This window comes from Podarcis tiliguerta (assembly GCF_965153285.1).
Source record: "Podarcis tiliguerta genome assembly, chromosome: 13".
NCBI lineage: Eukaryota > Metazoa > Chordata > Lepidosauria > Squamata > Lacertidae > Podarcis > Podarcis tiliguerta.
This window is the reverse complement of record NC_139546.1, coordinates 2,306,287-2,332,977: the sequence shown is the minus strand read 5'-3', so window position 1 is coordinate 2,332,977 and position 26,691 is coordinate 2,306,287. Positions and strand designations below refer to the sequence as shown.

Genomic DNA, 26,691 nt, shown 5'->3' with positions numbered 1-26,691 from the left:
CATATTCTAATTATTGATTAGAATAATTCTGATACACATTTTATTGTTACAGAATGAATCCAGGGAACACATAGTTGCCTTCAATATGCTAAACTACCGAGCATGCAAAAACCTGTGGAAATCTTGTGTGGAGCTTCACACATTTTTCCAGGCAAAGAAGATGCTACCTCATGAGAAGTTACTTTCCCATTATTGGACCACGAGTTCTAGAACACCAACCAAGTGAGTATGAGCTCTTAAACAGAATACTTCTGAATGTAATTCTGAAACCCGTTTACATATATAATACTTTAACAGTTTTGTGAATAATTTAAGACTGATTTTGTAAATTTCAGGTTGACTTCCCAGCACATCACTAGAAGCCTGGAAATTGTCCCACAGGGAAGCCAGGGGAGTCTGTTAAAATTGGAATGGGTCAATTCTAAGGAAACAAAGAAATGAACTTTAAAATAACTACCAGTGTGGAACACAGCAAGGGCTAGCCTGGACTATATTTGGCATGTGTCCAACAACTAGTTTAATGAAACTTGATGTTCTTCATGTTCTGTGTGCAGTTCCGCATTACAGATTCTGTTCTCTTGTAGAGCCGCAATCAGAACCTTTGACAGAAAGATGGGCATTTTGAAGGGAAGCCTGTCCCCCTTCTGAGTGCATGCAGTAAAGGGATGTAGCTCCCACTTTCTCTCTGGCAACTTTTTGACTTCCACAGCAGCAGCATTCTAAAGAACTTCTGTTTAATGCCTTGCTCTTCAGAGTGTGAACTAGATTCTTCTTCTTTTCTCTCTTTACTCAGTTTCCCAGAAGCTGTGGAGTTCGTAGTTTTCCTTGTTATAAACCTCAGTTTGGCCAATACAGTAGTGATTCCTAGTTCTGGTGCTGGTGAGATTTCTCTTTAGTATAAATAATATTGTTTCCCAGCTACCACAAGCCAGGTCACAAACTTCTCTGGAGTCTGATCACAGAGAGGAGGATTAGCTTTTGAAAGGAGAGTTGGCAGACATTGACAGGTTACTTTCCATCCAGGCTGTTTCCAGTCATTCTATCCAAGACATGTTGCATGCTGCTGCTCATGGAGAACAAGCTGGAAGGAAAAGTACAAAGTCTGTCAACATCCAAAAGAATGTGCAGGGCACCTCTTAACAAAGTACATTTTCCTGAGTCCTTCATCAGGATTTGAAAGGCCAGTTGGGACATCAGCAAGGCTTACCGGGCATGGGCCAGATCACTCCTGCGGAGATCCTCTGTGGGCCGGACCGGCGCAGTGCAACGCCAAAAATCGCGTCTGCGCATGTCCGTGGGCCGAAAATCGCACCTGCACAGAAGCAGACATGTGCAGACGCGATTTCCGGCATCTGGGCATGCACAGAAGCGATTTTCTGAGCCACAGAAGAGAGTTGCTGCATCACGCTGTGCCAGTTTAGCGCAGTGCATGGGGACTCGCCGAGCAGGCGGCTTGGTTCGGGGGCAGCTTGTGGGCCGGTTAAACGGCCTCTGTGGGCCGCTTCTGGCCCATGGGCCTTAGGCTGCCGACCCCTGAGCTAGAGGCAATCTGCTTAATTGCTTGGTTAAATACAGCTCTGCTTGCTTCCACAAAGCATCATCAAAGTTCTGCTGCTGGATGTTTCTGTGGCAGTGCTGATTTCTAATGATTTCAATAATTTTTTATAGAGATATAGTTTTAAGTGGAAGGGATCTTTCTGTTTTTCTAGTCTGATCTGGGAGGGCAGAGGCATCCTTCTCTGTGAGGAGGCAGTACAAGTCATTGGCTCTGCTCAATGAGCTAAGGGCAGAGAGCTTCCTGAAGAATTAAAATGTCCTCTGGGAGTTTAGAGAACATGAATTTCCAGTAAGAATTTCCTCTTTCTGCACCTATAACAAAGAATTATTATGCACAAAGTACTTTGTCTAAAGTATGTTGTTTTATTTCAGATCTTCCAACAATCATTACTGCAAAAAAGTAATAGGTGGTATGATTTGGAATGCAGCTATGAGGAGATCTTTGTCAGCTGAACACCTGGAGACCAAAAGTCTTCCTTCTCGGTCTCCTCCAGTTACCCCAAACTGGTAAGAATTATCTTTTTATCTTCCATAAAATGGGAGGGGACATGAGCACAAGGCAAAGTTTTATTTGTGTCAAAATTTAATTTTGATGTGATTAAGATCTTTCTTAAAGGTGAATAATAAAGATTCAAAATAGCTACCGGTATATTTCAAAATGTTACTGCAATTATTTCCAATAGTCAGTTCTTGGTTGTTGGATATGGCTTTTGATTCAACAGCTTCAATATGCAAGGAGGTAGTGGAGGGGTTCTTTCTCCCACAATTCTAAAATATAAAGACTGACTTCCTGACTCTAGAAGGAGGAGCCTATCCTAAGTAGTTGTGATACTTGCTTGAAGTTAAACAGAATTTCACATTCTGCTTTTCTACTTAAAAGTAGAAAATTGTGTTTAGATTGCAATTCTGTGTATGCTAATCTGAGTGTAAGCCTCGTTGAACACAATAGCATTTATTAATGAGTAAACACATTTCTTCTGTATAGGTTTTGTTTGTGGTCCGTTCTGCATGTTATAGCTCATGTCTACTTGGAATAAATGGGCTTTGAATTTTAAAATATTATTAAACAAGTGATGAAATAATTGTAGCATCTGAGTGTGTGTTATAATATATTAAGCTTCTCATATTTTAAAAAAGTTTAAGAAAGATACTATCACAACTAACTTCTGAATCCTTCCTCTTTTAAGGCGAAGTCCTAGATTACGTCATGAGATTCGTAAACCACGACACTCATCTGTAGATAACCTTGCAAATGAGATTTCCTATATAACTGAAACAGAAGATGTGTTTTACACCTACAAAGTTTCCCCAGCTTCCAAGGATAGTGATTCCGAGTTGTCCCAGAGTCGCAGCCCTTGGAGAAGGTAAATAACCTCTACAAACAGTGATTTCAGTGCTACTCTGCACTGATAATTGGTAAACAACAAAATTAAGAAGATATTTCATATTAAATATTTCAGTAGTAAAAGAATAATGCTAGTAACGAAGACTGATACCATAACCCTGAGTGTTTAGTCAGAAGTACCAAATTCCTAATTAGAGACATCACTAATGCATTTTTTTTATTAAATCTGTATACTGCCCTTCATCTGAAGGACTCAGGCTGGTTCACAGCATAAAAATAAAAGATAAAAAAAATACACAAAAAAACAAGAACAGGCACAAAATAAACCAATATCCTCACAAACACATTTAAAAGGATAGGATGTCAATCAGCCGAAGGCCTGGTTGAAGGGGAACGCCAGGCAAGCCTCCCTACAGAGAGCCTTCCACAGATGGAGCCACCACAGAAAAGGCCTGTTTTCATGTTGCCAGACATCTCATCAAGGAGGCACTCAAAGAAAGGGCCTCGGATGATGATAACAGGGTCTGGGTTGATTCATATGGAGAGAGGCGGTCCTTGAGATATTGTTGTCCTGAGCCATTTAAGGCTTTATAGGTCAAACCTAGTGCTTTGAATTGGGCACGGAAACTGATTGGCAATCAGTGCAGTCAGTCCAGAATTGGAGTAAGATGCTCAAACCACCTTGCCACAGTGAGCAACCTGGTCTCTGATTTCTGCACCAGCTGAAGTTTCTGAACCATCTCCATTGGCTTCCTCGTGTGTAACACTTTGCAGTAATCAAACCTGGAGGATATCACAGCATAAACAGAAGTTAGGCTATTCTTGTCCAGATAAGGGTGCAGCTGGGCCACCAGCCAAAGTTGATGGAAGGCACTGAGGCCAACTGAGCCTCAAGTGACAGCGGAAGATCCAGAAGTAGCCCCAAGAAGTACCTGCGCCTTCAGAGGGAGTGTAGCTCCTTCAAGAGCAAGCAGCCTCCCATTCATCTGCTCTCGGGAACCATCCACTAACAGTGCCTTAGTCTTACGTAGAGTGAGCTACAGTTTGTTGGCTCCCACTCAAGTCCCTTACTCATCCAAGCAAGACAGTGGTCCAGCACATCCACTGCCTCACCTGCAGATGTAAAGGAGACTTAGAGCTATGTGTCATCCGTGTGACAATGTACTCCAAACCTCCGGATAACCCCACTCAGCGATTTCATGTACAGTGGTACCTCCAGTTGCGCACGGGATCCGTTCCAGAGCTCCAGTCGGATCCTGAGGAATTCACAACTGGAGGTGCCTCGTCTGTGCTTGCGCGTGGCGGAGTAGAGCACTTTTGCACATGCACGCTCGGTGAAACCTGCAAAAATACTTCTGGGTTTGCCGCGTTCGCATCCTGAAGGATACGCAACCAGAGGTGTGTGTATCCAGAGTTACCACTGTAGATGTTAAACAGCACAGGGGTTAAAATCGAACTCTGAGGAAACGCCACTGAAGATTCCCTGGGACCAAAGAGCACTCCCCAAGCATCACGCTCTGGAAATTACCATCTAAATAGTACCGGAAACACCACAAAGCAGTTCCACCCTACTGTACTGTTGGTTTCTTTACTTTTTTGCATTCACATATATGCTATGCATGCAGTGAAATGCTCAATGACTTAAGCAGCATATAAGCTGCATGTTCTTAGTTTAAAAATGCAAAATCTGTACCATAGAAAGTTAAATCTTATACTGAAAATAATTTTTTGTATAAAGATACTTGAGGATTCATAGGACCCAAATATTGCATGGAACACTCATCAAATGATTCATAACATTTGGGGTGGGGTTGGAACTCAGGGAATGATGGAAATCTTGGGCCCAGTTCATACCCCTATTATATAAACAAGCAGGGGAAACAGAAGGCATATGTCATTCCCATTTCTGCCTTTTCTATCTGTTGTTCACTTCCAAATCAGCCTTTAGGGTTCATGAAACTAATAAACCCAGATGGCAGTGTGAGTGAACAAAATATTTTCTTCGTTTCTTCAAGGGCATAAGAACAGTGTATGAGTGAATTTTGATAAACTAGTTATTTTCCTTGCATCCTTTTAAGAATGTACTGTATATGTTTTCTGCAACAGTTACAGTTTTTAAAATGGAACATGTAATTCGCCTAGATTTTGAAACAGTGACTCTAGAGAGACAAACGAGCATTGCTTAAATGATTTTGTAGAGTACCAATGCAAGTTTGTTCTACAGTGGTACCTCGGGTTACATACGCTTCAGGTTACATACGCTTCAGGTTACAGACTTCGCTAATCCAGAAATAGTGCTTCAGGTTAAGAACTTTGCTTCAGGATAAGAACAGAAATCGGGCTCTCCAGCGGCGCGGCAGCAGCAGGAGGCCCCATTAGCTAAAGTGGTGCTTCAGGTTAAGAACAGTTTCAGGTTAAGTACAGACCTCCAGAACGAATTAAGTACTTAAACCGAGGTACCACTGTATATGCCTGAATAATTTTTAGTCTCATAGAAGAAAGAGTCTTGTCAAGTTTTGCTTTCTGCATAAAATCAAACTGATGAGCTTTCGATACTTAGTTTTTGAATACACCATTTCTCTACTGCTTAAAATCTTTGTTATAAAACATTTTGTTTAATTATCCTTTGCTTGTGTGTGTTTTCTTCAGCAGATCATCAGAACAGGAATCACCAAAGTGAGTTTTCCAACAGTGTCACAAATTCCTCTTGTAGCTGAAATTTTAAGATATTCTAATCAAGTTAAATCCCAGAAAAAATAATAACATATATTATTTATTCATTCATAAACTAGTGTTGCTGATTTGTTTCTCTCGAAATAAGCCCTGGTTTATTTTTGGCTTGCTATTGTGGTCTGTTTGATGCTCACACCTCCAAGACAGGAAAGGGAGGAGGGGGTGGGTGCAATTTCAGCTGGTCCCTGGTAAACCATAGTTTAAGTCTGACTTAGTGTTACATGTGAGCATGTGTGTGTATAAAATATTTTATTAACATATTAATTTTTGCTGCACCAGAAAAACGTTCCGAGTCTTGAGCTGATATTGCTAGTGAAAATGTGAATATTTATTATGTTCTTCTTGTATCTTAAAGTGTGGGGCTGGAATATAGTGAGCTAAAGTAAATGAAAAATTTGAAATCCTGAAAAAAAATCCCACAACTGGCTTGTCAAAAAGAAATCCTTATATTCAGAAGAAGAAATCATTTTGCATAAAAATTGTTGGCTTACACTAAATAGTGTGGTCTGGCTAATAATGTTTAACTTGTTTTGTTTTTTTAACGAAGGAACATATTGGAAAATAATTCAACACAGAACGTTTTGTCTCAGACTCTCAATGGAGTTGGCAACCTTTCAGGGTCTCATCCTTTGAATGGAAAAGATAAACAGTCTTTAGAAACAAATGAAAATGTTTCAAAAGGACTTTTAATGGATGACTCCAATCAGTACTACTTTGATAAGGTATGATAAACAAGATGAAACTGGCACTTCCTGATAAGCTTAAACAGCAGTGTAGGTGAGACAGAACAGGATACCTTTTCAGTTGACAAACAGCCATTTCTTTCATACATCAATTCCAATCCTAAGGAACCCAGCGCCCATCCTGGTCATTCTGTAGAAGAGGTGTGTCTCTGTACAGTAAGCTTTTAAAAATACTTTGTAAATATGTATTGAGAAGTTGGAGGGTGTCTGGATGTGAACTGTATGTTCCATTTCGCTGATGGTTGTATTTATACTGATGGTTTGTACATTTGTGTTGACTTGTCAATTGCCTTGTTTGCTTGTGGATTATTATCTTTTTAAGAGAGAGGGGCAAAATTAGCCTTATCATAGAGTTTCAGCCTTTGGCTAGATAGCTCCTTTGAAATGGACAAATCTATGTGGCGGGGATGCCCAGTTTGCAAAAATTTCTCATGATAGGTAAATTGAAGATTATCCAAGTCATCCAACTGAGGTAGTACTTAACATGTTTCACAGATAAAAAGCTTCTTTTCCTTGTCTTCCAGAATGAAGTTATTGATGGAGACTTGCTTTTGATACGCATTTTGCCAGATGAAGATGGAAAATTTGGATTTAACCTGAAGGTAAAAAGGCACTAGTAAAGCAATATTGATAATTAAATATAACTTGGGAGTGAGCATTGCAGGGGAACCATTGGGAAATGTTGCTTGTATCTTTTTAAATATGCTTTCCCCAGTATGTGATAAAGTATTATGCTGCTGTGCTGTCAAAACACTGATTGGTTTAACAACAACAACAACAACATATTATTATTATTATTATTATTATTATTATTATTATTATTATTATTATTATTTATACCCCGCCCATCTGGCTGGGCCTCCCCAGCCACTCTGGGGGGCTTCCAAAAAATATTAAAATATTGTAATACATCAAACATTAAAAGCTTCCCTAAACAATGGAGTATTGATAGTTCTTCCTTCCTATCTTCTCCCTGAATAAACCAAATTTTATTGCCCTCAGCTAGTTATTAGTGTTGTCATGTGGATGCTAATTATGAAAGAGCTTTGTGCACTAGATATAAATGGGAATGCAAGGGTCTTCAAATTACAAGTGGATATTGGGGGTGAGCAAATCCCGACAAATCTTGCTATTCTCACCTTTTGGGTAAAATTCTATGCATGTTTTGTTTAGAACAGAAACTCTGAAATTTGCCTCAAGTTTTGCTTTGAGTGTAAGTCATTATTGACCCTGATTAAGATATTAATTCTCTTTTAATCAAAGATTTTGCATTGTTTTAACAGTACATTTGCCCCTACACAGTGATTTGGAATAATGTTATGTTCATATCATTTGTCATCTGCCCAAGCTATGCTAGTAAATTTCCTGGAGTAAAACTATTTTTGCACAGATTGTAAAGAAATTAGATCAAATGTAAACATTTGGTCATGAGACCTAGTTCATTACTAAGCATTTTCTAGTAAACCTATTAGAGGATTTTCATTATGTGTTTTTAACAGGTAACCACGCTGAAACCCCCAACCCACCCAGAATGCTGTTTTAAAGATTAAATCTTACAGCTATGTGCAATTTATCGCTATATCGTTCAATGCATCACCATAACTGGTTCATTAAATTTGACCTGACAATATATCATTCAAAACACCAGAGGGCAGTATAATTGCTCACAATTTGAGCAGTCCTGTCCCTGTGGGTGGTTTGTCTCAGCCAAAGGCAGAACAGTTTCAGCCTCGGCACCTTGCAATAAGTCTCAGCTGAGGGCAGAACAGATTCAGCCCCAGCACCTTGCAATAACTGTGTCCAGCCTTGTGATAACAGCGGTCTTTCCTCTCCCTGCTCTGGCTGCTTCACAGTGGTTTGTCTCAGCTGAAGACAGAACAGTTTTGATCTCAGCATCTTGTGATAGCTGCGGAGTTCCCTTTCTCTGTCGGCTGATGCAACATCCAAGGCTGCCTGCTGCTTCTTCTGTATGCCCCATCTCCCCCCCCCCCCACCTGCACAACATCCAAGACTGCCTGCTCCTTCTCTCCCAAGCCCCATCTCCAACCCCCCCCCCCCCCCCTGCAGATCTCCATGGCTGCTCCTTTGGCCATCCACATGCCAGACCTTCATGCCCACCCTATATAGTTCTGTGTTTCAGATATCATAATATATTGCGATATTGCATTGTTTAGCTGGTGATATATCACAATGTTGAAAATCAGATATCACCCAGCCCTAGTCTAGAGACTACCTCTTAGTACAGGAACTGTTAGTATATATCTAGCTAGCTATATATAACTCTTGCCAGTGCTTTTTTCTAGAAAAAAAGGTTCCAGTACTGCCCGCCACAGCGCCCCTGGCCCCCCGCCCCCTTCCACGGTGGGCTGTTACTGTGCTTGCATGGGACTCCTCATGCCTAAAGAATGCAGTGAGGTATGCACCACTTTCCTGCTGGAGAGGGGAGCGAAGCACATAGATCATCCTGTGGCAGCCATCCACTTTTCCCTACCTCTGTTTAGTAGCCACTTACAAGAGATAGGAGGAGAGTTGGGAGCAGCCCTCTATTAAGGAGAGAGATTGGGGAGAGAGTCTTCCCACTTGGAGAAGACGAGGCTTCCTGGACCAAGTGACCCTCAGAGCCGCCTCCTCAGCAGACATCCCAAGCAGCTTCTTTCAGCTACAATGCTACTGCTGCTGGCTGTGCCCTGTCCCAAGATGCCCGGGAGCTTTTTCCTCTGCTGCTGCTGCTGCCACCTCCTTCCTTCTCATCAGGTCTTGCCTCCTTCTCTTGCTTCTGCAGCTCTAGGTTTTGAAAAGGCTGCACAGAAATTATGAAAATTATTGGCTCTTGCTATATGTCTTTTCCCAATAACCTTTAGTGAAATGTAGTGTAAAAATAAGCTATTTTCCTACACATGGCTCATTTTCCTACACATGGCTCTGTGTAGAAATTATATACCGTATTTTTCGCTCTATAGGACGCACTTTCCCCTTCAAAAATGAAGGGGAAATGTGTGTGCGTCCTATGGAGTGAAGACGCCATAGCCCCGTGACCCTCTCCCGGCTGGAGAGGTGACGCGCGGCAATGGCAGGAGCCTCTCCGCTGCGCCTTTCCGCTGCTCCCTGACCTGCTCTTTGGGGCTGTTGGTGGGCTTCCCCCCGCCAGCCCCAAAGAGCAGGTCGAAAGGAACCTGAAGCCTGGAGAGCGAGAGGGGTCAGTGCACACCAACCCCTTTCGCTCTCCAGGCTTCCAAGGTAGCCGCCTGAACGCACCTTAAACGGCACCTTGTTTTAGAGCGGGAAAACAAGAGGGGGAAAGTTCTCCCCCTCTCTGCGCAGCGCCTCCTGCCGCTTCGCTGAAGGGGTGCTGGGCAGAGAGGGGGAGAAATTTTTTTTCTTGTTCTCCCCCCTCTAAAACAAAGTGCGTCCTATTGTCCAGTGCGTCCTATGGTGCGAAAAATACGGTACTCTTTCATTTCATTGTAGAATAAAATAGTTCTTTTTTCATACTGATAAGATTGACAGTAGGGCACTTATTTGTTTGTATTTATTTTATTCCATTTACATCCCACCCCCTTTCCAAGGGAGCTCAAGGTGGTGTACATGGTTCTTCCCCTCTTCAATGAATTCCTACAACAACCCTGTAAGATAGCTTAGGCTAAGATGAGCCTTATGACCATGTGGAGATTTGAACCCTGGATTCCCAGGTCCTAGTCCAACACTCTAATCATTATGTCACACAATGTAAAAGGAGCAGGGAGGAGGAATGAAGAAAATTGCAGGAAGGAAATAGGGTACAAGTCGAGTGTTGGAAGGAGAAGACGAAAGGAAATGAGATGAGAAAATACATGTGGGGATGGGGGGAGAAATAATACAAGAGAAAATGATAGTAATTGTCTACCAAACTCTTCCTCCATCTGCTACCATTTTGCTGACTGATGGATATCTGTAATTTTCAGCTTTCTCAACTAAGCTCTGGTGATAGAAAGATTGCAGACTTCTGTTGTATAGGATACTTGCTGCTTGCTTGGAATTCTGGTGAAGCTGGTTGGATTTCATGATCCACAATTAGGAAGATGTGCTAGATCATATCTTTGGCATAGGGGAAAGATTTTGGACAAGCTTTGTTTTAAGTTAAGCTTATCTGACACATAAACTTATCTGACACATAAACTTCTGGATAAATCATGTATTGCACAGTTACAATGCCGGCTTATTACATGTCTAATCAAGAGAAAACCCCATTGCGTTTAATAGAAGTTTTCCCCAGAGCATAGGATTTCAGCCTAAGTGTATTAATACTTTAACTATTCAGATGCATTTTAAATGTTTTCAAGATTGTATTGTTTTGTCACTGTTGCTTGCCATCCTGGGGTGCTTTGAGAGGAGTAGCTGGATATAAATATTATAATTAAAAATATAATAAATAATACTTTGGCACCATGTTTTAGGGGGGCATTGATCAGAAGATACCTCTGGTTGTGTCCAGAATCATTCCAGGTTCCCCTGTAAGTATAAACTTTTGAACTTCCTTCATTTTTGCATTGTATTTTATCTATAAGTCTCCTTGAGTCCCTATCAGGGAAAAAGGCAGAGTATAGAAATCTACTACTACTCTGACTATAACTGCTGCTGCTGCTGCTAATTGTTAGTAGAATAAGAGAGTGGGAAGAAAACTTGGACATTATCTCAATAGAAATGCATAAAATCAGGATGTGGGCCCCTGGATTATTTGAACAGCTTCATTCTCAATCTGAACTGAATAGTGTCAGACATTGCTGATGGAAAATTGTTCCAAATATATTAAACAAATAAATATTTTCATGGTTTCCTAATGCAGATAATACTTCATCAAGATAAAGAATAGCACTGCTAATTAGAGATTCAGTCAAATCCTTCACATTGAAGTTAATATCCAATTTGTTTCTTAGACTGAAAGGTTTGAAAATGGTGACTTCGTTTTCTTTTGTCTTATGGCAGTCTGATAAATGCATTCCAAAATTGCTTGAAGGTGATCAGATAGTATTAATCAATGGCCGGGACATCTCTGAGCACACACATGACCAAGTAGTGATGTTTATAAAAGCCAGCAGAGAGTCACATACACGTGAGCTTGTACTTCTGATCAGGCGGAAAGGTCAGTATTTATGTGATGTATTGTTATTGAAGAGTGGGATTGTGGTGGGATCATGCTGCTTGGAGCATAACTGATCAGGATTATTGTCTGTACACTAGAAGCTATTTTATTTCGAGGTTATTTTAAAATTTCTACAAGGAATCACTTGAAACATTGGAATCTCACAGTTAACTAAAGCTGGTCTTCTGGGGGGAGGGGAAGGGTATAGCCTTCCTTCAGCTCTCCACTCCTAGGGCAATTAGTAGTTTGAGCTCGACACTCCTTCTGGCATGGAAGGGAAGGAAGTGTTTTGATCCCTCCCTTCCATCTTTGAATTTCAGAACTCTACTGGTCTGGATCCAGGCACCAGAGATACCCCCCCCCCCATCATGCCATTATATCAAGATTTTTCTGTAATCATGGTTTGTTGTGATATCCAAATTGGCCTTGCCTGTAGATCCAATCTTTGCAAACTGATCTCAGCATGGTTGCAGATCAAGGTTTTGAGATAAGTCGCTGGAGTTAAAATTGTTTTCCCCCTCATGAGAGCAATATTTCAGCAATTTTGCCAAAGAAAAAAATAGTTGCTGAGACACAGAAAGAAATTGACTGCATCTCCCTCCCTGCAATCTGTCCTTTTTCATGTACATTTTCTTTAAAATACCTAGACATTACTGTTTGAAGAATGTTAAAGATCTGGATTTGCCTGTGTATTTTTAGTTCTTAGACCATTTGTTGAGAACAAGTTGGAAGATGAAGCTGATGGATCCAGTTTTCTGGAAACAATTATTCCCAACTGTTCTGAGTATGGTGAGACTTTAGAAGAATCAATGGAACAACTAAAGAAAGGACTGGAAAGTGGAACTGTCCTAATTCAGTTTGAAGTAAGCAACCATCACAGTGTCAGACCCTTGGTTTGAATGTGTCCCTCCCTAAACAGATGCAAATAAAGCCACTATTCTCTTGGCTACTCTCCTCCTTCTAACTTTCTCTTCTCCGTGATCGTGTGCTATATTTGTTGACAGCATTGGCCCAGAAATGGAGCACTTGGTGTTCCAGAAGCTAAGAGTTCATTCAGGTGCTGGCCAAAGCAGCATTGTAAGTCATGACTTTAAAAACATAAAAGAGCCCGGCTGGATCAGGCCAAGGGCCCACTTAGTCCAGCATTCTATTCTCACAATGACCATGTTTTAACTATACTGAAGTGCAAGTTTCTAAAAACATAAAAGCAGAAAAATGCAATGATTTGTTAATAATTGCTGCTTAGATAGGCCTACAAAACCCTTGTGTTTCACCACAAAATTAAAAACTAAATGCAGTCTTTTAATTGGCAGTTTTAGAAGTGCAAAGTAGATATCATAATGCCCTAATTAGATTTTATTTAACAGTGTATTTAAATGACACGCAGCTGTCAAAATAGTAAGTTTATCTTCTTACAATTTTTGTTAATCGGTAATCCTGTTAAGAACTGGCATCAAATTTTGAGGGGTATTTAGTCAGCTTTCCTCTGACTTGATAGGCAAGCCAAGGATTAAGAACGCCTTCCTGCCCTGTAACTCTCTTCTGTAAATGCCTAATCCTGCATTGTCATTAACTTGTTAACACTTTGCAACAAGGCCTCAAAATAAAATAAGCCCCCAACTCACTTGTCATATGATCTGACCAGAGATATGGAGCAATTACAAGACCGCCGCAAATTCCAGTGCCAGTCAAGCTGCCTTCCACAGGGATTGGGAACTGCCTGTTGTTCATTTGTGGGGAATTATTTTATATTTGTTATAATTCAAGCAAGTCTGGGCAGTGTGTATGGAGGTCCTGGACTGCCTAGATTCAACTTGATCCTTATTTAATTATTCAGTGAAGAGCTTTTATTTTCTTGCAGCAACTTTATAGAAAAAAGCCAGGATTAGCTATTACTTGTGCAAAGCTACCTCAAAACATGGACAAAAATCGGTACAAAGATGTTCTGCCATGTGAGTATTAAATTATATTTTGCCTTTTATTTCCTTTAATATTTAACTTGTAATATTTAACAGTAATTCCATGCCTATCAGCCTAAAAGTGAATCAGGACTGCCCCGAAATCAGGTGATTTCTACATACTCAGGGTAAGCAAAAGTACATTTTAATAATCAGTTCATGCACAGTACCATAATATTCCCTGAATCTGTGCTATAGGTATGTGGAGTAAAGAGAGATTGATGTCACCTGAGTGCTTGTTGACCATATCCCATCTGCTTCAAACTGCTCCTGTGCTCCACTCAAAGTTTAACAAGAGAGTACTGTAGTTTGAGTCATCTGAAGTCCTAAGCTAACCGCTATAACTTACCAGAATACTCTGTTTATGTTCTCAGGCTGTTGGTTGCATGAAACGTATCTTACTATATGTGGGCTGTATAAGCAAGCCAAGAACCAATTAATTAAGCCCTTATTGGTAAATTTACCTGGAAACTCTGATATCTTTTATCTCAAGTATCTCTTTGAAGATAAGGAATTTTAGTCATGGCAAAATTTCTCTGAGGTAGAATTAGAAATCAACATGTCTTGGATAAAACACAGTGACTGTCTAGTAATGTCTTTTCCATATGTCTGCTGTACTTTGTTTTTGCGGGTCTTTGGACCATAATAAAGAATGTTTGTGTGGTAAGCCTATCTTGAACCAGGGCTTTTTAGAACCATATAGCACAGCAGGGGTTGGAAATCAGAAGGGTTTCAAAAGGAGGAAAGTGTTGTTTCCTCCCTGTTCCCCTTTGACCTGGACCAGATGTTGTTAGGCTACAACTCTCATCATTTGCCAGGAGGGACAGCAGTCAAGGATCAGGGAGTGGTTGTCTCAACAACATCTAGGAGCTTGATGTTGAGAAAGCCTCCCCTAGACAGTGCTGTGTTTTGTAGTATTGCTTCAGAAAACAACCTGATTTGGCTCAGACAAATTTAGAGGCTGCCTAATTTTGGGGGAACGAAACTTCATGTCTTCCCATTCACTCTGGCTATAATTCTTTCTCCCCATTTTTGACAGAACTAGATGGAATTTGGAGGCATAATAGGGCCTCGGGCAGACCTTCCTTTATTCTCCTAAATTCCAGTAGGATAGGTTCAGGAGGGGTTGTGCTGGGCACATTAAACTTTGATTATTATTTTTAACAGCATATAAGTTTTTTAAATTTTTGACTGAATTGAATGAAATTTGTATGTTTGAGGGGATGAACACTGCCAAACGTTTGCAGTTTTGGTGGGGTTAATCTCCCGTATTCGGTTGCCATCAATTTTATGAACATTGTAAAAATCATAGAAGTGCTCCTAAGAAACCTGTCAGAAGTATAGCTGCAGGAGCAAAGGCGTTAAGATGAAGGGGTGGGGGACTCACCTTCAGACTTGGCTCTGCTGAGTTAGCACTAAAAGTCACAGAAATGAAGTGTAAACTGACTTGACAGGACTGTTTCAAGTAAGCAGCAGCAGCAGAACTAGCACAGAACAGAGCAGAAGGTGACATATTACTTTAGCATCACTGCTTCAGAACACTGTGATTCGAGATTCCTGATAAAATCATTCCCTCTGATTAGAAGCTATAAAACACTCAACAACAAAAAAAGAGGTTCCCCCCTCCCCATTCTGACATTTGCTTATATGGCATTAAATTGAGGATAATTTTTCACTTTTGGCAGACCCACTGCCTGCACTGTTTTCTCACTTCAGAGATTCCTGTCTTTATCTGGGAACCTTTGGAGTGACCCCACTTTGGTTTTGAAAGCCCCAGATCTTTCTGAAGCAACCACTTCTGCTCAAGATTCAGGATTCATTTGAATCCAGCACATTCCATTCTTTCCTGTCCTATTTGGTCATTGTTCATTTACTTAAGTTTTCAAAATATTGTGTTTGCAGACCATATTGTGCAGCTAAATGATTCCTCATCTCTGTGAAAAGTGATACTAATTTATATAACCTAATTACTATTTTTTTCTCTTGCTAGATGATATCACTCGAGTAATATTACAAGGAAATGATGATTACATAAATGCAAATTATGTTAACGTAAGTAACACAGACAGGTCTTGAAATAATTACGAGTTGTTTCCATACTAGTGGACCTATTAAAATTAATGGACAGGACTAACTTAGGTCCATTAATTTCAATGGGTCTACAGAACTAAAAGTATCAAAATTATCAGAATTATCAATTTCTTGTACAATTTCTTGTTCAGTTTTGATTTAGTGACCTAATCGTGTGGGTTGATGTTGTATTTGAGGATAACTAGAAATACTAATAGTTGTTGTTGTTGTTATTTATTATCCACTTGCCTTTGCTAATACTTCAGTAAAATTACTAGTAAGAATCAACCTTATTTGCAGCTTTCTTTCTTCTCGTAGCTGGAAATTCCTCCTGCAGGCATTGTGAACAAATACATAGCCACTCAAGGGCCTCTTCCACACACCTGTGTTCATTTCTGGCAAGCAGTTTGGGATCACAGATTATCACTGATTATCATGCTGACAACCCTTACAGAACGAGGGCGGGTAGGTAAAGTTTTCCTGATTATCAAGCCATTCCTGGGGGTGGAGGTTTGTATGTGAATTGAGATGTGGTTTGGTGGTCTGCTTGGCACATTGGAACTAGGCTCTTTCCTTTTTCTTCAGTGTAACTTAGCAGGTGGACAATAAGTTGTGGCTTGTGAAATTTTTTAGCATATCAAGGTTCAGGAACCAAGGAGCTATTTTGTTTCCAGCAACTGAAAGGCTAAAGATGAAAGCTTTATATACTCTGGCCTGCTAGAACATAAGCTAACTCCAGCTGCTGTGGCGGCAGCTGGAGATATTTTGGGGATTGCTTCTGCTAACTCTTTGGCCTGGACCCCTGGGTCTTTTGTCATGTCAATTAGTACATGGTATGTTCTTATGTTGATTATTAGCATTGCTTGAGCAACCCTCTAAGATGTGTTTCCATAGACGATATAAATGTGACAGGATGAGTTTTTCTTTTGTGTTAGACCAAATGTCATCCTTATTGGCCTGATCCCCCAGACGTTCTTGATTACGGCAACTTTCGTGTCAAGTGTCGATCTGAAGATTGTACCATTGCTTACGTGTTTAGAGAAATGGTTATTACAAATATTGAAGTAAGTGATTTTTACTTTTTTAGTTTGCTACAAGAAAAAATACATATTAAAACTTCACACATGGTTATTGTAATGGTTCTAGGGGTTGCTCGTGCGTAAATCGGCGCCACACCAGGGTGGGTTGCCTGAGTGAACCCTTTCTGTCTGGACAGCCACTCGCCCGTGGCTGTCTCAATCGCTGGCAGAATCCGTCAGTGGGAGTTTCTTGAACTTCTTCCAGCATAAAAGTTCTTTGGCGCCTAGTCACCACCTACTCTCCCTGCACGGAAGCCTTCTGCGCAGGGAGGGTGTGGGCATCGGAGGACCCGTGCTCTCCCCGCTGGTCCCTGGAGCCACCTCGCCGATTCCCCCATCTGCCCCTCTCTTCCACTGGTGCTACACTGATTTCCTTCCCCAGAAGATGTGCTGCTTCTCTCCCTCCCGGGACGCTCTCCGGAATCCCTCTGGAGCCCTCCCTCTCCTTCTGGCTCCGATGGCAGTTCCCTGACAGTTATGTACATGTTGTGCTTTTCGTCTGATCTAAATGCTGCTGCGCTTGGTCCATTGGTCAGCCTTACTGGAATATGTATCTTCAAAGCTAACCTTCTGGTTGATTATTATTATTATTATTATTATTATTATTATTATTAAGAAGCAACTCGAGTATAAGTGCTTGTGCTGTTACTTATTCTGTCTTTATTCATTAGTAAGGGCCCATTCAAACAGCTCTTAGCTGTATGTGGTATGAGATTCAATATAGAGCTTGGATGCTTTCTTCGTCACCAATGCATGTGCATGCTTACATGCGTGAGAATACATATACAAGTTTGCATGTACATGCCAAAACTTAGAACTCCCATTTCTATATGAATAAGTGATTGCTAAATGAATACTAAATCTATGTGCAGAATAGTGCTACAGCACTCAATTCCTTATTTTGCTGCACAGAATGAGGAGAGAGAATCCTACACACCTGAATGGTAATGCAATGTAATGTAAACAATTGCAAAGTGATAAGCATTGGACTAAAAATCCTAGTTTCACAACTATCACAAACAGATCCTAGTGATGACTGAGAAGGAATGAAGCCTTGCAGTTGTGGTGGATAGCTCAAATGACCCAAGTGTGAAGAGGCTGTGAAAAACATCAATTCTGTTTTAGGGGTAATTTGGAAAATAACAAAAAACTGCTAATAGAATATTACTATGCAAATCTATGGCGCAACCATATTTGGAATACTGTATCTGGATGACAGTTGTGAGAACAGCATGTTGGAGTAGATGGGTTCTTGGCCTGATCCAGCTGGGCTCTTCTTATTACACTTCAAATACAGCATCCTGTGATGAATGAACAGTAAATGCAGAAGAACAAAGCGTAGGAAGCTGCATGGAAACCACTGGGACCCTTTCTTGTCCCTGTCCATATTGTTTGATGCAGCTTTACCTATCCAGCTGTTGTTTGTTTCAGTTTGGCTAGGGCCACTGACTTCTAATGAGCTTTGAGTATTCATGCAGACTTTGGCAAAATATAGCCACGTGTAGACTTGGCTATGGCAGCATAACTGGTATATGGCAAATTTGGTTTGGAGCTGATTGCTTGTTTTTGCATCTTTTGTTCATTAAACAGACCCTGCCTACCATTTGTGTCTGCTATACTGTGACAGAGTTGGCAGAGTTTTTTGCAAAATGGAAGCAACCCGCTTTGGACCAAACTATAGATTACATTATATGTGTTACTGTGTTGAACTCACTTGTTTTTTAAAAATGGCTGCAGAGAGGTCAGGTGCGTAGAGAGGTGGGTTTAATGTTCCCTTCTGCTGCAGTCGGCTTCAAACTGCTGACCTCCAAGCTCTTCCCAACATCTAAGCTGTTATCTAGCTGAAGCAGCTTTCTTCCCACCAGGTGGCAGTCCCAGCCATAAAGAGACAAAGTGCCTTGAGAGGGAGTCCCCAGGGAACCCAGTGTGTTACAGGTGGCTTTGAGTTAGGATTCTCTGTATGTGACAGTATTTTGCCTTCATAAAAATGGAAATATAAACAGTTTGCTATGTTGAATGTATAATTGAGCTTTTATGAGAAATAGCTATAGCACAGTTTCACATATTTGATTGGTCTATGGAGCACAGAAAACATTCAGATGAGAATGTAACTAGATTTCTAGTAGGTTTACTGTACATTGTCAGGGTCTACTGAGAGAGACAACAGAAAATACTATTCTGGAGATGGGGGGTGGGGAAAGAGATTTAGCTAATAAATAAATAAATGATGTACTGCTTTTGACCACAAATCAACAATATTTATTGTTGAGCTATCTAAATGCAAGACTCTGAACTGACAAATGGTTCGTTTGATATTTTCCCATTACATAATTTTCAGTTAAGGCTGTTTTTACAGTAATGTCTGTAGTCCTTTATAGTGAAAATGTTAATTTATTTCAGACCGAGGAAGAACACACAGTCACTCATCTCCAGTATGTGGCTTGGCCTGATCATGGTGTCCCTGACGATTCCACAGACTTTTTGGAATTTGTGACCTACATGAGATCAAAGAGAGTGGGAAATGCACCAGTTCTTGTTCACTGCAGGTGCAGTAAATAATTGTGCATATAACCATTTGGCATAATAGTTTGTGATAGGTCTTGAGTCTGCTTTATGAATATTGAATGTGTTATAGCTGATAGTGAATCAAAACTGCTCTTGCTGCTTCAGGCTGCTTAGGGACTGTTCAAATGTATTTGAAGTGCTTATTCCTTTCAGTGGACTTTCCCAAAAGACAGAAAACATAGCTTAAATGTGACTGGTTGTAAATGCAGCTTGGTTGCGTGATTTTATGTGGGGTGGGGTTTGTTGTTATTGTTTTCTTTTTTAAAAATAGAACTCATAGGAATCCCACTGGATCAGATAAAAGGTCCTTCTAGTTCAGCATGTTTCCTCGTGGTGGCCCACAAACAAGGCATGAAGACGCAACTCAGTAGCTGGCACTCAGTGGCATATTATCTCTCAACCTGAAGGTTCCATGTAATCACCAGGTCTAGTAGTCATTCAAAGACTTATTAATTTATTCCTCTCTCATATTACAACTTGGGGTCATGCAATGAAACAGATTGGCAGAATATTCAGGACAGACAAAAGGAGGTACTTCTTCACCTGGCAATTAGTTGATTCATAGAATTCTGTGCCATAAGATGTGGTGATGGCCACTAGCTTAACTAGCTTTAAGAGTAGAGTAGAAAAATTCAAAGAAGATATGTACCAATAATATAGCTATATTATGAAGTTAAAAGTGGTGGGAACACAGAAGGAAAAGTGACAGTTCCACTCTATTCTGTGCTGTTTAGACCACATCTGGAGTACTGTGATCAATTTGGGGCACCACATTTTAAGATGGGCATCAACAAACAATAATGTGTCTGGAGGAAGGTGACGGAGATGGCAAGAAGTCTGAAAACTAAGTCCTATAATTAATAGTTGAAAGAGCTGGATATGTTTAGCCTGGATAAGAGAAGATGGAGGAGGGACATGATATCTGAGGGGTTGTTATGCAGAAGATGGAACAAACTGTTCCAGAAGACAGGCCTAGAACCTATGAATGGAAAGTGCTGGGAAGCATATTTGGCTGAATGTTAGGAGAAACTTACTAACTATAAGAGCTATCTAACAGTGGAACAGTCTGCTTGCCTAATAGGTGGCCTTTGCTTTGCTTGGAGATGTTTTAGCAGAGGTTGGACTGCCATCTGATATCCTCCATTTTAGGAGGCTGGACTAGATTACCTCCATGGTTCCAGGCAACTCTGATTCTATGGAACCTCCAGTTTCAGAGGCCACTAAATACCAAGTGCGTTATTGCCTTGATGTCCCTCATGTGGGCTTCTCAGAGGTATCTGGTGGGCCTCTGTGAGAAACAGACCCTTGCTCTGATCCAGCAGGGCTGCTCTTCTGTGTGGCAGCACACAATTCCTTATTGTGCACTCACAGACATCTCATTTGCACGATGCACAATCTCTTCTATGGTTGCATAGAGCACATTCTTGCTTTTCTAAACCATGCTTAAATACATAGGCCAATATGATTTTAATCATGGTTGTCTAAGTTTGCTGTTTATAATTATTTGAAACCAGGATTTGAAGCTGGCTGGAATTTCTGGTTAAGCAGTGACCCTGATTATTTTTAACTATCATTGATTTTGTATCCTTTAACCACTGTTATGGTGGGTGGAGGAAGTTTGCCTTGGCTAAGGGAGGAGCATATCATCTTCTGGCCTGCTCTCAGTCTCTTAACTGTGATAACTCCTTTTGCCCCCCCCCCCCCCAATAGGGCAGCTATGACCATTGAATTTTTCTTTGTAATATCCTGTTACTTTGGGGAGGGGGGAGCAAAACTCCTAGCTTGAATTAAATTAAATTACATATTTAACCATTGATTACTAAAACTTACTTGTTTTCTCCATTTTTCTGTGAAATGTTTTTCTTACAGATTTGCAAAGAACATGTTGCTGAAGTGATTTTTAAGTGTTCTGTTGTATTCAGCATTCCTAATGTTTTCAAGAGATTTTCAGTATTTATTAAAAAGCCATAATTTTAATATGAATTCAGGACAAAACATATGCTTTGGTTGTTGTTGCTTTAAAAAATGCAGTCTTGTTGCTTCCCTCTTGCAGTGCTGGAATAGGCCGGACTGGAGTATTGGTTGCTATGGAAACAGCTCTGTGCTTAATTGAAAAAAGCCAACCTGTTTATCCACTGGATATTGTACGAAAGATGCGAGACCATCGTGCTATGATGGTGCAAACATCAGTAAGTAAAAAGTACAGGAGCCTATTTTCAATGTGTTTGACCCAATTTCAATATATTGAAATCATATAATTGTAATGTTCGAAGGGTCCTCAGTGGTCATCTAGTCCTGCCCGCAAGCTGATGCAGGAAGTTCATTGCTGCAACATCCCTTGTACATAGTGATTCTGTCTCTTAACACTTAATTGCCTCTAAAGTTGCCATGCTTCAACAAAATACTTTCAGAGGGAGATTCCAGCATGAATTAGAACTATTCAAGAAATCCTGTTTTATTCACTGAGGCCTGAATTGAAACAGTGGTTTCCTGTGCACTGTACATTTCATTTGGCCTAGATAAACACATTTTGATTTGTGGCTCCTTCTCTATTCTGCTGGTTTATCTCTGTTTCCTGCCTCTGCTGCCTATCTCAGCTCTTCAAAGATGGATTTAAATCACCTGAAGAACCTAATGCTGATCTCTCCCTGCCCCCTGCAGAACTATGACAGCTGTGCATGCTATCCATCTGGGTCTTAAAGGCAATGCTGGGGTTAACTTCAGTGTATGAAAATGATGGCATTGTAGCTGAACATTGTACTGATATTATATAAATGAAAGATAACAGGTTATTTTTAACCTTTTCCCTTTTTGTGTGTGTGTGTTATGCAGAGTCAGTACAAATTTGTCTGTGAAGCTATTCTTCATGTTTATAAAGAAGGACTAGTACACCCGCTGGATTCCAGTTAGCAAAAATGTGAAGAAATGGAGTTCATCTTTCTAAAGACACATGTCAAGCCCAAGTGGTTTGTGGTGATAGATTATGGCAGAGCTCGCCAAGGCTTTGGGGAAGAGAAAGCAAGTTTGTACCGTGGCACTTTAAAATTCTGTAGGAAATTACTGAACCGTGTAATCTACATATGAATCAGGTAAGTTTGTAAAGGCATGTGATGTGGAATGTACGCACACAGAAAACAAGAAAAGAAAATCTTGATGTACTCGCTGTATGCACCTTTTATTGCCTTAAAACATTTTTCATTAGAAGATTCCAGTGCTCTCCATTGTGAACTGAAAAAGACCAACCAGCAATATCAATGGAAAAGCAACCCAATTATTTGAAGAGCCAAGTGCCTTCATCGCCTAAAGAGTTGAGTATTCCACAACTCCCACAAAATTGGACTGAATCATCCCAATACCAGTTGACGTTGGCAATATTACTTTGCTCAGGCATATTTATGAAATGAAATACCAAGGGCTGGAGCAATGGCACTGTAACCTCTGTAAATCTATCTGCATTACTGATAAGCATATTTAAAGCAGGCAGAGATCATGTGATATGCAGAAAAGGCAGTGGGGCAACTGTATGTGAAAGAGGATACAATCTGTCTTCCACTGGTTATTTTTATGTGCTCCTTGTGTCTGTATTGCTCTTTATCTTGTTATTTCTTCCACATGTTTGTTCTGAAATGGGGGGTGCTTTTAAATTCAGTTTGTGTGATCTGCTCCTCTGTTTCAAAATCTGTTGTTCTTCAGATACAGATAGCAAAGTATCTTTTACTGTTCGTGTAAACATTTTAATCAGGTGCTGGAAGACTGTCTACTGCTGACATAAATATACTGTTGCTGCTAAAATGTAAAGGGCATAGATGTTCAGATGCTAAAACAGTTCATTGTCTATCAGATAAAACTTGTTCTACCCTAATCATGGGCCAAGTCTTCCATTGCTTTAGCAACATCATTGCTATTGCTAAGCCATCCCATTGTGTTCAGCTCTCAAGTAACACATGGATGCATATATCGTATGGCTTGGTCAGATCTTGTGGATGGATCTATAAGTACCCCTCCTCGGTTGCGGGATGCCTTCTGCTTGCATTTTGAAGTATCTATGAAATTTGGCCTACATGTGGATATACAAGGAAAAACAGGCTGTCATGCAGCAGCAAGAATACTACAAAAAACAAACAAACAAAATCTATTTATCTAGAATGCTGAAAAATCTATAGACTTGTCCACAAAGAAGAGCCATGGCTTGAAAAGTGTAAGAAGCTTATAATGCAACCCTGTGCATGCTAGCTCAGAAGTTCCGCTGTCTTCAAAGGCACTTACTCCCTAGTGAGTGTGTTTAGGGCTGCAGCCTTAATTAATTTATTACACATATAGCATTTGAGGTTTCTGTGTGTGGATACGAACATTTGTATGATGACAGCATGAGAATCAGCAGTGGTGTGAGTGGCTTAGGAGCAGCAATTGCTCTACAAAGGTATTATATGAATTGATTTTGTTATGTGATGTGAGTGAAATGTTGAAAAAAACCTGGATGTATCACAATGTATGTAAAGTATGAATGAGTTGTATTTTGGTAATTTGCTTTAAGGTACACTGGTCTCAGTTTCATTTCAAGGGAGAGAATTGGAATAAACCATCACTGTATGGTATTTAAGAATTTGTCTTTGTCAATAAGTGTATAAATTAAATTAAAAGAACATATGGAATATATCATCATGGACTAAAATTATGTATATAAAGGCTGGTTCTGAGAAAAATCATCTAGAAATTTGAGAAACATTGTGTATATGTTTATATTAAAACCTATTTTTTCTCTTTAATTACAAATGTAGCAGTGCAGAATTGAATTACAAATGTATTGTTGTAGTTTTCCCAAGAGGTTCTTTTTCTTCTCTCCTTTTTTCAAAAGGTTTCACAATGAATGTGATACGGTGACCCTCATTGGGTTCTCAGCTTCTGAGGTGATAATCTTCATCATACATGCAGATTCATACCCAAAATGAGTTGACTAACAAGTTTAAATTCATTCTGATTATCTCACATGGTCATTTCAAGTTGAATATGAATGATCAGTTAATAGCATAGAAAATCATACAAATATTCTAGAAGCCAGAAAGCTTTGACTTCTCCATCTGGAGTATTCCTTGTTCTCAAGGTACATTTTTTTATTGGTGAATTATACCTTAGGGTACTGCAAACCCCCTGCTTGCTCATTCATAAAAATATTTCTGTTGTGTGTCTTGCACTTGAATTAGGTCCTCAGAGCAGTTTATAGCCAAGTGTCATAAAGCCGTATTGAAAAGCAATTGTGAGACAACAGCATGAAAATTAAACAGCAAATCACAACAATTGGAATCCAGAGCAAATGACCATCTGCCCTCTGAGCACGCTCAAAGAGGTAGCTAGACAAATCTCCCAGGTCAGCAAATGCCATAATTTGGACACTCCTAATGAGTAGGCTCAAGGGACACGGGTGGCGCTGTTGGTTAAACCACAGAGCCTAGGACTTGCCGATCAGAAGGTCGGTGGTTTGAATCTCTGCGACGGGGTGAGCTCCCGTTGCTCGGTCCCTGCTCCTGCCAACCTAGCAGTTTGAAAGCATGTCAAAGTGCAAGTAGATAAATAGGTACCACTCCGGTGGGAAGGTAAACGGCGTTTCCGTGCGCTGCTCTGGTTCGCCAGAAGCAGCTTAGTCATGCTGGCCACATGATCCGGAAGCTGTACGCCGGCTCCCTCGGCCAATAAAGCGAGATGAACGCCGCACTCCAGAGTCAGTCACGACTGGACCTAATGGTCAGGGGTCCCTTTACCTTTAATGAGTAGGCCCAATCCTGTGCCTGTGGAAAGCAGACAGCTATTTAGATACACAGGTCCCAGTCCATTTAGGGCTTTAAATTGAAGAACCAGCAACTTGCACAGAGCCTGGAAATAAACTGGGAGCCAACCAACAACTGTGGACTTGCAAGGTCACCATATGTTGCAATAGTTTATCCAAGATTTGTATGTTAAAACTACTTACTAATTGGTGAAATTGGCAGCATCTAAGGGGGGTTTCTTTAACAGGGACCTTGTCACAATCACCTGCAATACAGACAGAATTAAACCTTCCAGCAACAAGAAACTAATTACATTTTCTACCCAGTGAAGCTACAAGGCAGGTTCTTTTGTTAGTTTTTATTTAAAGAAAACCCAATCTAAGAAACTATGAGGACTTACAAGGCCAAGTTAAAAATCAGCTTTAATCAGCTAGTGTAAGTATGGGTCAAGCACACTTGTTTATATCCCCAAGGATACTCTGTCCTCAGGCTGTTCAAACTGAAAACTATACGTCAAAAACTTGCCAAGATGAGCTGTGGCATCAACCAGAAGCGACCCTGTATTTAATGTGAGATCCAGGTCAGAATGAATGCAAGCAACCTTCCTCCTTCTACATATTTGCAAAAGCTCACACAGCATTACACATGTTTGGCTATTTATCTCTATGGCGAACTTATGGAAAACTGGATTACAGCAGTGTATTACTTATTATTACATGTGTTTGCACTTCTTTATTGGAAATCTTTGCTTCCTGTGCTAACATTGACCATAACCCTATCCCTAACTCCAACCCTAGCCCTAACCCTAATCTTAACTCCAGCCCTAACCCTGACATAAACCTAACCCTTAACCCTAACCTTAGCTGTATCCTAACCCTAACCCTCACCTTAACCTTAACCCTCACCCTAACTCCAGCTCTAACCCTAACCCTAACTCCAACCCTAACCCTAACCCTAACATTAACCCAAACCCTAAACCCTGATCTTATAACCCTAACCCTAAACTTAACCTCAGCCCTAACACTAACATTGACCCCAACTTTAACCCTAACCTTAACTGCATCCCTAACCCCAACTCCAACTGCAACACTAGCCCTAACCCAACCTTAGCCCTAACCCTCATCCAACTCTAAACCTAAACATAATCTGAACCCCAGCCCTGTAGAGTGGGTTTTCTGGATCCCTGTGTATGACTAGAGGGATTCGTCCTGTCCTGTCCCTTTGTGTGTTCTCTTTCTGCATATCTCAGAGACGCTGCGTAGGCGAACACTCACTTTGTGCCTTCTCTGTTCGACCCTGGTATGGTACCCTGGTACGGAAAGATCCCAAGCTAGGCTGATGTCATGACCCTGTAATCTAACTATAAACTTCCCTTGTTTATTACCACAGACTAGAAGAATGTTAAGTGCACTCTTATAATCCCTAACATAACCCTAACCTTTACCCTAATCCTAAACCTCACCCTCGCCATAACCATAACCCTAATCCTATTACCCAAACATTTACCGTATACCTAATCTTAACCCCAGCCCTAACCCCTAATCCTAAACCTCACCCTAACCCTAACCCAATCCCTAACCAACTCCAACTCCAACCCTAACCGTATAACCCTAGCCAATACCCATTTTTATCCTAGGATAAAAGTATTTTCTTTTATAAATCCTAAATCAAGCATTTAATGAATCCTAGGATAAAAGATAGGGGACGCGGGTGGCGCTGTGGGTAAAAGCCTCAGCGCCTAGGGCTTGCCGATCGAAAGG

At 40.6% G+C, this 26,691-nt stretch overlaps 1 protein-coding gene across 33 annotated transcripts in view; it reads left to right on the top strand.

Annotated features, from left to right (window-relative positions):
* Window positions 1–23,942, top strand: part of PTPN3 (protein tyrosine phosphatase non-receptor type 3) — a 94,995-nt gene extending 71,053 nt beyond the window's left edge. For 24 of the 33 annotated variants that reach the window (XM_083407571.1, XM_083407550.1, XM_083407553.1 and 21 more), the window contains 16 exons: window positions 53–222; window positions 1,930–2,064; window positions 2,745–2,921; window positions 5,552–5,578; window positions 6,183–6,357; window positions 6,903–6,980; window positions 10,812–10,868; window positions 11,341–11,497; window positions 12,197–12,360; window positions 13,359–13,449; window positions 15,446–15,507; window positions 15,844–15,990; window positions 16,461–16,589; window positions 19,005–19,150; window positions 21,223–21,358; window positions 22,002–23,942. In XM_083407571.1, coding sequence (XP_083263697.1) covers window positions 53–222; window positions 1,930–2,064; window positions 2,745–2,921; window positions 5,552–5,578; window positions 6,183–6,357; window positions 6,903–6,980; window positions 10,812–10,868; window positions 11,341–11,497; window positions 12,197–12,360; window positions 13,359–13,449; window positions 15,446–15,507; window positions 15,844–15,990; window positions 16,461–16,589; window positions 19,005–19,150; window positions 21,223–21,358; window positions 22,002–22,079 — 1,929 coding nt within the window. In that variant the 3' untranslated portion in view covers window positions 22,080–23,942. Of the gene's footprint in view, window positions 1–52; window positions 223–1,929; window positions 2,065–2,744; window positions 2,922–5,551; window positions 5,579–6,182; window positions 6,358–6,902; window positions 6,981–10,811; window positions 10,869–11,340; window positions 11,498–12,196; window positions 12,361–13,358; window positions 13,450–15,445; window positions 15,508–15,843; window positions 15,991–16,460; window positions 16,659–17,079; window positions 19,151–21,222; window positions 21,359–22,001 lie in introns of all 33 variants that reach the window. The other 9 variants (XM_083407572.1, XM_083407560.1, XM_083407580.1 and 6 more) reach the window with 2 other exon arrangements.
* The last annotated feature ends 2,749 nt before the right edge of the window (window positions 23,943–26,691 follow it).